We start from the raw sequence: 12,084 nt of genomic DNA, 5'->3' as shown, positions 1-12,084 counted from the left end.
CAGTTTTCCATGATAATAAACATCTTTGGGGTTTTTTACTGTTGTTCAGACAAATCAAATCATATTAATATGTTAACTTGAGCTTCAGGGAATAATCAACATCATTTTTCAGCATTTCCTGACATTTCACTGTAAATCGATTAGGCTATTAAAGAAAACAACCGTCCTATTGACTTATTAATGACAATAATTGTTGGTTGCAGCCTTAGCAGCGTTAGCTCTGATGCTAAAGGAACAATAAATTCACACAGATTATTCCAGTTTACTCCTGTCTCATTACTGTCTCTTTATTGGAGCAGTTTATACTCAGACAGAGAAGGTTAAATAAAACCGGATAATTACACAGCTAATGAACAGCGATAGTTTCCTCCATTCTGGACTCTCCAGCTCTGTAAAGAAAGCTTTCAATTTCATTTGTCATAGTTCACAAAAGTTCAACACAACGTGAAAAATTTGCACCCATTTACTTCACCTCTGATCACAGTAAATCCATAGAAACGAATTGATTTGCTGCAGAATTTCATCATTTTAAACGCCAGCGTGACCAGACTCAGACCTGCTGAACCTGGATGAATTTTCTGAGTACATCTTCAGTGACCTGGATGTGTGAGACGTGGATCACTGCTGTTCACACAATGAATTATTGTACGGGGCGTGTTTCCCTTCCTTGAAGTTTTCCTAGAGTAGGCAAAGTTATAGACTACACAGCGCCAACACACACACACACACACACACACACACACACACACACACACACACACACCTAGTTGGCCACAGGCCCATTCTGCCTCAGTATCTCACAGTGACTTTTTCTTTTCTTCCTCTCCTCACTTCAAAGTGTCCTCAGTGAGAAGTTGGGCCAGTTTACCTCTCGTGTGTACGTGTAACCAGGGGCAACGGGTAATGTAAGTCAGGCTAGAGAAGCTTTTAGTTTTCCCTAAATTTACTGCTGGCTATTGTGCAGCCTACTCAGCATACTGGTGAAGTTAAAATAATGAAAACATCTGTGTCAGCAGTTCAGTGGTTGAAAAGACAGCAACACGTTATATCAGTCTGTGAGTGTTACAGCTCATTTCCTTAAAAAAAAATCAGGACTTTCCAGTTAATATAATCTCATAAGTAAGCAGACATATCTGAGGGCATAGCAGGTGAAACAGAAATACATGAACTTTACTGATTTGGGAGGTTTCCTGCAGCAACTTCTGGCTCCACACTGTGTAGCACGACTGACATTAAAACTATTATACAAGATAAACCAGCATTGGAAGAAACAATCATACCAGCTTAATGTTTCTATTGGCTCAGCTATATTTATCCATTATTAGGTGTAAAAAAAAAAGACAATTGGCCTCTTTTTGTGTACCTTAAAGTAACAACTTGCACCAACGTATTTTGATGTCAAAATGCATAAAGGTTGGCAGGTTTGCTGAAGCTTTTATAGCAATTTAGGTGGTGTTAATTATGCTAACGATCATATCCCACCATCAAGTTGAAAGGACTTTATGATGTTTTTGCAGTTAAGTTTTGGTGGAAAACTGTGGAACAAACAAACTTACAAACAGAAAACAATAAAAAATAATTCAGAGAAGAAAATGTTCTGTGAAAATGTACCGAATGACCGAACCGTGAACAGATGAGACGTTTACAACCGTCATGTATAAGAGGGTCACTTTTATTGTCACAAAAACACAACAGGAACGTACAAAAGCAGCAACCTTTTTTTTTTTTTTTGATCGGTTGATAATTTTTCTCACATGAAGCAGCAACTTTTACTTTCCATACACAAAGTTGCGTGTTGTTTTTGCACTGTTAAACTTGGTCTTTAGTTATACTGACTTTGTAGTAGGTTATTCATTCTTCTTCACGAGTCACAAACAACACTTACCCCACACAGCAAGCATCACTCTCAGACTGGAGAAACAGTATTTTAGTTGATATACAATATCATTCAAATATCTTTCTCAAGTAGGTATAATTATCTTTTTTTTTCTTTATTCTGACAGTAAAAGGGGCTTTACCTACCCATTTTGAACATAATACAAAAAATCTATGTTACTGTACAATTTGTTTATCCTATCATACACTCACAAGTATACACAGAATTATTGACAATAAAATGAGACCTCTGTTGACCCAGCGTGCAGATTTTCAGGAATGTATACAGTATGCATGCCATTTTGGATTATTATTTTTTTTTCCGATTTAAAAAAAAAAAAAAAAAAAAAAAAAAATCCACATAAAATCAGTTTTGTAATATATTATTTTGGGTTTATATACATGATTCCAACATCCACAAATGTTTTGAACAATCACACATTCATCAAGAAACCATCGATAGAGTTTAAACTGTATAGTGTGTGTAGTGTACGTACAACTGTTGGTTATAATAGAGGAAAACAGCTACAAAATGGGGCGTCCTATCAGTGAGGTGATCGTTTTAGACGAAGGAGGAGGATATGTGCTTTTTTTTTTTTTTTTTTTTGCTTTTTTTTTTTTTCAAAATAAATGTGGTGGTACTACACCGTTCAGTCCATCACAACCGTCAACCCCCCCCCCTTCTCTCTCCCACCACTGCGTACTGCGTCTCTGTGATTTCTACAACAAAGTGTGGTCATGGTTATAGCAGAAAAAATAAAAAATCTTCAAAAACAGAAAAATAATAATTTACAGAATCAATGTGTTACATGCTTATGAATCCTCTTCAAGTATAAAAATACAAAAAAAGCTTGATTATATAAAACATAGATGACACTTTTTTCTTTTTTACATGTTAATAAAGCGATCTCTCCGAACAAAAACTAAATGGTCATATAATATACATACAATATATCTGAAGTGGTTTAGGTTATATTTGAACTGTGTATTTCTCTTTTTCGTGCTAGCTTTTAATGCTATTTCTGAATACTAATACATCCCATAAATGTATTAACTATATACTGAAACATCTTGTAATTTGATTTTTGCCAGTGGTATAAATACACACTCTCAGTGTGAGATTCAGATTTCCCTCCAGCGAAATGTCAAGCGGCACAGAGCCTGTGTGTGCAGGGTTATTTATCTTGTTATTTTAGATTTGTTTCACAGTTTTTAATGTTTCACCCTAAAAAAAAAATCTTTCATCTCAACTCTCCACATTTGTAAGATTTAGCCTGTGTAACATGTCACATCAGGGTTTAATACTTTGATGCTTTGATTCTTCAACACAGCAATGTTAGAGGGGTAAAACTCAGCCATGTCCCAATTCCATATAACACACTAGTTGTACACATTATGTCCTTTATAATATACTGTTAATGTTAGTGCTGTTAGTACGCAAGAAATCAATGTACTTTAACATTTTGTACAGACAAGAAATAATGAAATACAAGGAGATCAAACTGTAGCTTTGTTAAGTAAATTTTACCAAATAAAAAAGAAGCAAATTTTCCAAAGATTTGACACTTTTTTGTTTTCCAAGTTCTTCCTGAACTGTCTGACAACCATCCGCAGTTTGTTTTAAAGGAGAACTTCCCCGATTTTGGACAAAGAGATCAGTTTACTTGTCGTGAGGAGCCCAGACATGTTCAAAATAAAACAAAACAAACGCAGCTCCCTAATTCAACAGATTCTCAGATGCAAGGTCACACCGCAATGTAACATCATTTGGCGTTGGCCAATCAAATCCCAGATACCACACAGAGGTGCCCCACTTCAGGCAATGATGCGGCACAAAATGGATGTGAGCCTGAAATGTCCCACATGTAAAATAGTAAATACGGCCCAAATAAATCAAATGTGGGCGTTTTTTGGTAAAGATGCGGCGCTCTCAGGTGTGTGTATTCTGGGTGTGGGCCAGTTCTGGTTTATCTGGTTTGTTCTTGGTTGACATACGGTTTGCTTGTGGCCCAGATCTGGGAAACAGGAGCCCATGTGTCATCCTTCCACGCGGTATGTGGGCCGGATGAAAGTGTCTAGGCCACAGCAATCATGGCAGGTTTCTGAAAGATCACTTTGATCTGTGAACGCAGTATTTCTACTCTTTATCTCCCAATTGTTGTGACAAAACATAAAATATTTGTCGCTGTGGTAACTTTCCAGAGGAAGCATCATTTTTGGAGCTTGACAACTTTACTCTAAAAGACTAAAAGTCAAGATGGCTCGACTACGGCTGCTTTCATTTTGACTTATTAAAAAAAATCTCTCTTGTGAGTCAAACAACTTTATGAAAGCTTCGTACTAAAACACTGAAGGAATCTTTAATTTTTTCATTAATACTTTACTTTAAGTCCCCCAATTTAGATATTATAAGCAGCATATAAACATTTAATAGTTTATAACATTATAATGTAGTTATGAGCAGATATAAGTGTTTATTAATGTACAGCTTCTCCTGTGAACATTATTACAACTGTTTTTTACTATATTGTCATTCATTATCTGTTTATATACCAGCCCACAGGAAATACATTAATACTCATATCTTACAGCTATATTATAATGCATTTTTAATGATTTATTAAATGTTAATATACTGCTTATAAATGTCAGTATATTCATATTTTCTTTCACACACATCAGACTCTAAACCTGCTGAGTATTTGTGTGTAATATGGAATTGGGACACAGATATTGTGTTTGGTTGTTAGATGTGGTGGAAGATGGATTAACAACATCGATGTTAGACGTGACGTCTCCTCACTGCTTCATACTGCAGGTCCAGAGCAGATTTACCTCCTGATGTATATAAACCTTTATCTAATGGTGTGTTATGAACGTCCCCCTTTGTGTAATACTGTAATTTGGTGACCTCTAGCTGATCGAGTCGGACAAATTGTTCAAATGACAAAATCTCACGCCTTCACGATCTTAACTAGGATTGAGTCCAAAACCAGAACGATCCGAGTACTCACTCCTCACGTAATTAGTCCGGCTGAGACCTGAGAAGCAGACAGAGAATGGAAAGAAAGCAAAAGAAGAAGAAGAGCGAAAAAAAGAAAGGAAGAACTGGCTCACAGACCAAACTGATGCGAGAAAAAGCAGCGAGAAGGAGGGAAAACGTCAGAGAGGCTTTGTTGATGATTGGCCAGAGGGATGAGAGCGGCGTTGTCTGCTGTAGCACAAGAAGCAGCGAGTCAATCACAAAAGCTCAGCGCTGCCCCACCAAGCAAGCGAGAAGGGCAAAAAAAGACAAAAAACAAGAAAAATTTTGAATGGAAACAAGAAGCAGTGAAAGGGAGGGAAAAAAAAGACAAAAAATCAAAATTTACAAACAGACAAATGTAATTCAAGTTTTTTTTCTTAAATCTTTCATCTGTGATCAGCTGTGTGAACACTCCACCCTCCCTCCCTCCCTCCGCCCTCCACCCCCATCCCGCCCGCCTGCCCCCCCTCCTTCCTCCAGCGCTACCGCTACTCTCTGCTTCGATTTCCTGATTGGCCGCCGGGGACGTCAGGTTTTGGTGCATCAGCGTGACAGTCCTCGTGCTTGTGTGTAGATCAGAGAGCGAGGAGAGATGTGCGCACAGGCAGACATGACGCTGTGATCAGAGCTGCTCTGCTGTCAGGGACTCTGGGACTGAAAATGTGTCCTTATTCAGCTCCTTCTTCTCTGTGTGACGCAGGGAGGAGGGGATGGATGGAGAGAGGGATGAAATATAAGGCAGGAGAGGTGGGATAATAAATGTCATGCACAATAGGAGATGTCAGAGAGGACAGAGGACAAGTTTGATGGGAGGAGAAGAAAAAAATGAGAGATGGGAAACCAGATGAGGAAAAGAAGAAGAGAGGAGAGGACAGGAAAAAAAAGAGAGGAGAGGAAGGAACTGTGAGGTGTGGAAAGAAGGAGAGGAGAGAAGAGAGAGGTGAGGAGGCAAGAGGAGAGGAGAGGAGAGGGGAAGGAAGGAAATCAGGAGAGGAGGAAAGGAAATGAGGTGTAGAAACGAGGAGAGGAGAGGAAACATGAAAGGGGAGGAAAGGAGAGATGAGTGAAGCAAGGAAACAAGGAGAGGAGACAAGACGAGGACAAGAAAGGAGAGATGAGCAGATGAGAGGAAACAAGGAGAGGAGACGAAAAGACAAGGAAAGTAAAGGTGAGGAGAGGAATTGAGGAGAGGAGGCGGAGAGGGAAGATGAGGAAGGAAGAAGAGAGGTGAGGAGATGAGAAGAGACAAGGAGAGAGGAGGAGGTGGTGGAGGAAGAAGAGGAGAGAAAACTAAGAGAGGAGAGAATTCAGGAAGAGGAGAGGAAAGGAGGCAGAGGAGAGGAGGTGAGAAAAGGAGAGGAGGTGGAGCAGAAAGGAGAAGAGAGGGAAAGAAACAAGGACTGGAAAGATGGAGAAGACAGTAGGAGATCAGAAAAGGAGGAGACAAGGAAAGAAGAGGAGGTAGAGGAGGAGGAAGAGGAGAGGAAAAGAGAGGGAAGGAAAGTAAAGGTTAAGAGAGGAATCAAAGAGAGGAGGTAGAGAAGGATGGGGAGGATGCAGAAGAGGAGAGAAGACAAGGAGAGAAGAGGAGGTGGAAGAGAGAAAGGATACAAGAAGAGGAGAGGAAACTAAGGAGAGAAGAAGAGAGTAGGTGGAGGAAATTAAGAGGACAAATTAGGAAAGGAGATTAAAAGAGGAGACAAGAAAAGGAGATGTGGAGGAGGTAGAAGACTGTGTGAAAAGACAGGAGAAGAGAGGGAATGAAAGGAGAGGAGAGGGGAGGAGCAGAGGATCGCTTCCCTGACTGCACCTCTCTATCAGCCGAGGCTCTTGGGTGCTGCTGAGAAAACATTTGCTTCTATCTGAACTGATCCTTCTTTAACAGCTCAGCAGCAGCAGGAGTCTCAGAGGCTCCTTTATGTGCCAAATAAATAAACCAACTGGAAAAAACAACCAGAACCTGGCCGTCCCCTCGTCTCCCTCTGCTGCCAGTGTTAATGAACGGCTCCGCACATTAGCGGAACAGAAGTTTTCCCTACGATTAGATGCGTACGGGGGGGGGGGCCACACACACACACATGGCCGGTGACGGTTCGTCCATCCAAATGTTCAGTGAGGCAAAAGGGTTTGCGAGAAGTTTCGTTTAGCGAGATTAATGAGTGACAACGTTTACTGCAACGAGCGTGTAGAGACAGACGTGCCACTGCGGGAATGTCCGCCTACAGGCTGCCAAGAAAGCTTGAAGGATAAATCTGGTTTATTACATCTTGTTTAGTCCGTCATTTCTTTCAGTTATGACACCGTAGAGATCTGGAAACACAGAGACATCAGCAGCTCCGGGTTGACAGGAGCTTCATTAAAGCTGCACTGATCAAAATGTTATATTAACAACCGATCAACTGACTGTTGTAATGTGAAAGAGTCGCTCTGCAGCCGCCTTCAGCTCTACAGAGCGTTTTAGTGTCTTTCAGCTCATTGTTTTGGTTTTACCACCCGAAACTTTGGTTCAGTCTCGCAGCTCTCATCAACTGTGTTTCCAGTGGGCAAAATGCAGCTGTTTTCAGTGGGAAAAGCTCTGATGAACCCACCAAACAGTAGACACAGTTTGGTAGAGAGAGAAGAGCTTCTAGGAAGGTAAAGAGCCAGATATTTCCCTAGGGGAGGTGGTGGAGACCAAAAACGGAGCTAAAAGGAGAGTGAATATTGGACTTCTGTTCATTAGGAGGACAGAAACATGACTCAGAATGAATGATAATGAATGAACATGTTTTCCATAACTTTATAAGATGATAATATGTGTTATTTCAGCTTGTTCCGCTGCAAAAGTGTCAAAAAAATAAATAAATGAATGCTGCTTTAAGCGCCTATGACTTTGTTGTCTCTCCTCACTCTTTTTTTAAAAAGTTATTTTAATTTTTTTTTTTGAACAGAAAATGTTTAAAAAGCTGAACCTAAATGGATTTGATGAGCAGATTCAATCCTAATTACTGTCTAAACTCAACCGTAGTTGTAAAACATGGCAACAGTTTATGCAGATTATCTAAACCACTTTCTAAACTTCTAAATTATCTGTAATAATCCCTCACTGTAAATGAAAACTGTGTGTACACAGCTACCGTAAGTCAGTAGCTTATGGTTTTTAGATTTTAGCAATTAATTTCATCAGTGCAACTTATTATTACTAAAGGAATTATGACCGAAGCTACAAAAACAAGACTAAAGTTGTAATAAACCAGAATTATCATTTAAAGTATAGAATCCTCAAGGGGACAAAGTCAAAGTAAAACCACAGTTTTGTCTACAAGTATTCAGATGAAAACAGATTCTTCCTGTCCTCATGAGGATAAACACCCGCCTGCGATAACAGGAGAAACGGCTGGCTGAATAAAATACTCTTAAACAGCTTTTCACATCTCATGAATGCACATATTGTGTGTAACTGTGTTAGAACAGGGACTACACGGGGGAAGAATCCAAGCTTGACAACAGCTTAAGTTCAACAATGAAAGAAAAACAGTTTGCAGTGCTGTGGTGCTGCTCGGTGCCTCAGGAGGGACACCGGTGCATCTGTGGTGCTCTCACTGCTCTCAGGAACAAAAGGACTTGCAAAGACAGGTGCACCACCCAGGCTTGAAAAGGTATTAGAAAGTGCACCGCCTCTTTTTATGCAGAGGAGCAGCTACATTTCCATCAACCTCGGGAATAAACTGGAGGCGTTTTGCAAATGCAGCAAATGCTACTCACTGATGGAAAGAAAAATGCCTACACATGTCAAAAAAAAAAAAAAGTGTTGTTTTTTCAGATAGCATATGTCACATTTGTTCAGACTTTTGACAGCTCTTAGCGATTGATGTCGTCCTCTAATAGCAGCTGGTTAACAAACACTTTTCACAATCAAAGTCAAGGTCACTAATTAAACCGCTTCTGCTGATTTTCAAACAGGCATCATGTGAAGTTTACAGCATCCTTCATCAGGGTGACAGAGATGCATTTACATCTACTGATGCTGAAGCAAAAAGTAACACTTCATCCATTTGTTAAATTACAACAGATACTCTGCAGGTAATTGTTTGTATAGACAGTTCTGCACCGTGTTAGATAACACTGAATGACATTATCTAAAGCCACAAGTTCACTTCCTGTACTGTAGGTATAAAATATAATTAATATTTAAAAAGCACCAAGGGAAATGATACAAAAAAAAAAATAATACCGCACATTAGAGTTGATATTCAGATCAGCACAAGATACGACCGGTCATGAATACTAATGCTGGCCGTCTCTTTGCAGAAGGAGTGCCACGTTCGCCCGGATTGTGTCTCTGTGTCAAGTCCAGGTCAACCATGTTAGCAATGCGCTAATTGGTGTAACTGCTAATGGGAGGTATTGTCAAAGACACCGTCCTCTCTGGGAAGTTATAACCTGATACAGAGTGAAGTCTCCGAGCTGCTGTGGAGAAGCTGCTTACAGAGTGTGTTTGGAAAAATAAACTCTTAAAAAGGCATATTTATACGCATTTCTTAAAGATGAGGTAATGCATTTTTAATGGGTAAAAAAAAGAAAAATAACCCCTTTCAGTTTATCAATTAATCAGAACAGATTCCTGCATCTGCCCCAAATGCAGTCTCGGAGATAAGTAACGGAGAGAGGATGAGAAGACGTGGATTGTGTGAGCGGCTGAGGTGCTCTCTGGCTGAGACTGACTGACTGACTGTTATCGTTTTCTGAAAGCGCTTTTTTAAGAGGACCGTGGCCAAGGATGGGTCAAGGCTGCTCCACTCAGCAGGTCAGGGGCAGCTTGGAGTGTCTGCAGGAACAGATAAGACGAGTGGAGCTTCACATTTAAAGGCTGTGCCTCAGAGTTCATCGGCCAAGTACTGAGTTTAACCTCCTGTTCACACATTCAGACTCTCTCTCGCCTCTCATCAGCCTGAAGCTTGCAGGCATTTAGAGTTGAGCCGGTAATTTACATACTGAGCTCTGATTGGGCGTTTATTTTCTCCCTTTGCCATCAGACTAGCGTACAAAGTAGTTCTTTTTCCTGAGAGATGTCTGGATGTGTTTTTTCTTATTTATTCTCCAAGTAGCTAGTTGAAGTTTAATCATATTGAATGAAGAAGCAGCTTCGCACTTTTACATAGAAAACAATTGATTTTCTCAAGGAGCACATTCGCCTTGAATCAAACTTTTCTCGACCTCCACACGTCTCAAGTCGAGGTCGTCAGCACCGAGATGTCATGAGATTAAATCCACAAAGAATAGCATCCTGTGTTTGAATTTGTATGTGTGGACGCGGGTTCGGAAGCAAAGAAAGGTCATAAATTTGAATTTTATAAGCAACTGAATGCCTAATTCTGAAATTTAATCACTCCTGAATATTTAATGTTGGAATAAATAAATGAAAACCATCTGTCTGAATTTGTGTGGTGAGAATTGTGTAATTTCAGATTCACAAAGTCAGATAGAAATGACAGATGTTTGATTCGACTATTTATCCTCAGAGCCAAGACGCTCAAATTTTGTACAACAACCTGAAATTACTGGAAATATCAAAGAGGGGAATTCAAACAACATAAATAAAGAAAATATTAAATATTTCAATGCTATAAATCCATTAAGTTAAGCACAACTAGATAAACATCTTTGAAATTTACATTGAAATATAACTATATAAATAGTAACTTTCTGTCTTCTCATGCACATTACACACATTTGCACTTCCTGCACTCGTGTTATCTCAAGATTTCTTTGCATTACAACTTGCATATTATGTTTATTTTGTACATATTTGTATGTATACACATAACTGTATATTCCCTGTATATAAAATATAGTTTTTCCTTTTTAATTTCTTTTTTAGTGCTACTTTTATATTCTTTGTTCTAGTCTATTCTACTTTAAAATATTTTAATATTTGCGTCTATGCGTGTAGCGTTAACGGGGCTACAACTGAATTTCATACTGCAGTCCTATATTATATAATGACAATTAAAAAAAATTAACCTTAGTTGCTTAAAAGATTCAACTCTTCTGCGTTTCATTGCTTCCATTTAGTTTTTCCTTTTCCATCCACAAACTGAGTCCTTGTCTCTTTTTCCTTTAAATTTGAGACACTTGTCTAAAAAGAATTTTTAAAAAGGCAAAAACAAAAAAAACAGCTTTTTCAGGTAACCTTGCACTTTGTGCTTCACTCTTGTCATTTTGCATAATAAGTTGTAGCATCAGAGCTATTAAAAGGCAATTCTAAGAGAGCTACTGTAGCTTAATGGATTGGCCTCTTGGCTGGAATGTGAACCTTTCAGGCTGTTGAATACGAGCCACATCGTCATAATAAAATACTGTGCAACTGCTGCAGCAGCGCCTGCTAACCTCCATATTTAAAAGATGGGTGATACAAAAAGAGCAGCATGAGGTAATTACCGGATGAACAGAGAGAGAGAGAGAGAGAGAGATGAGAGGGAGAGAATACATGGCTGGATCATGGTGAAATATCACTTCGACCTTGAGATATGAAATCGTTCCGTGGCATTATTGAAGATTATGTCACACATTGGAGGCAAAGGATGTATCCGAAGTGATCTGACTATTATTATTATCATAATAAAGCTTGTTCAATCAGTCACAAGCACCACCAAGACCTTCCTCGGGGAAATCAAAACATCGACATAACTCGCACGACAAAAACTTGTTCTCTAAGCAAGCTAGTTTAGATCCAGTAACTCAAATGTCAAAACACACATCAAGAACTGGTAAAAATCAAGGTTTTTGTAGATAGTTCCCCCTTCTGGTTTTGTGTAATCTCATATTGTCTGCTGGTAGGGCCAAGTCGCAGGGAGAGGGGGACGGGGGTGGGGGGGGACCTCCTTTGAAGTGACAGCAGAGAGGAGAGTCAGAGGCAGACGAAGCATCAGAGGTGGAGGTTTTAGAAGTGGAATACCTGCTGCTGGCCCTGGACTTTGGGGAAATCCTCTTTCTGTTTGCGGGTTTTGGGCCTCTCCAGGCTGCCTTGTTGAAGGTGTTTGAGCCTGGCTGCCACGGTGGGACCCTTCGTCGGCCCCGGAGAGTTACTGCTGTTCTGTAGGAGCAAAGAGATTAACAGGAATGAACAGAACTGCCTTCAGAATATGAGTTATTTTACAGTAACCAGTACTGTAAATGGTCACTACATGGCCAAAAGTATGTGG

General features: G+C 39.7%; 1 protein-coding gene across 9 annotated transcripts in view; it reads right to left on the bottom strand.

Moving 5' to 3' along the window:
• Positions 1-1,733: 1,733 nt before the first annotated feature.
• zgc:114120 (uncharacterized protein LOC619267 homolog) overlaps positions 1,734-12,084 on the bottom strand; it is a 125,555-nt gene continuing 115,204 nt past the window's right edge. For 8 of the 9 annotated variants that reach the window (XM_042397301.1, XM_042397300.1, XM_042397308.1 and 5 more), the window contains one exon: positions 7,041-11,975. In XM_042397301.1, the coding sequence (XP_042253235.1) occupies positions 11,823-11,975 (153 nt within the window). In that variant the 3' untranslated portion in view covers positions 7,041-11,822. Of the gene's footprint in view, positions 5,132-7,040; positions 11,976-12,084 lie in introns of those variants that run through there. The other variant, XM_042397302.1, reaches the window with a different exon arrangement.

Source organism: Thunnus maccoyii, chromosome 20, assembly GCF_910596095.1.
Source record: "Thunnus maccoyii chromosome 20, fThuMac1.1, whole genome shotgun sequence".
NCBI classification, from domain to species: domain Eukaryota; kingdom Metazoa; phylum Chordata; class Actinopteri; order Scombriformes; family Scombridae; genus Thunnus; species Thunnus maccoyii.
This window is presented reverse-complemented; position numbering and strand designations above follow the sequence as displayed.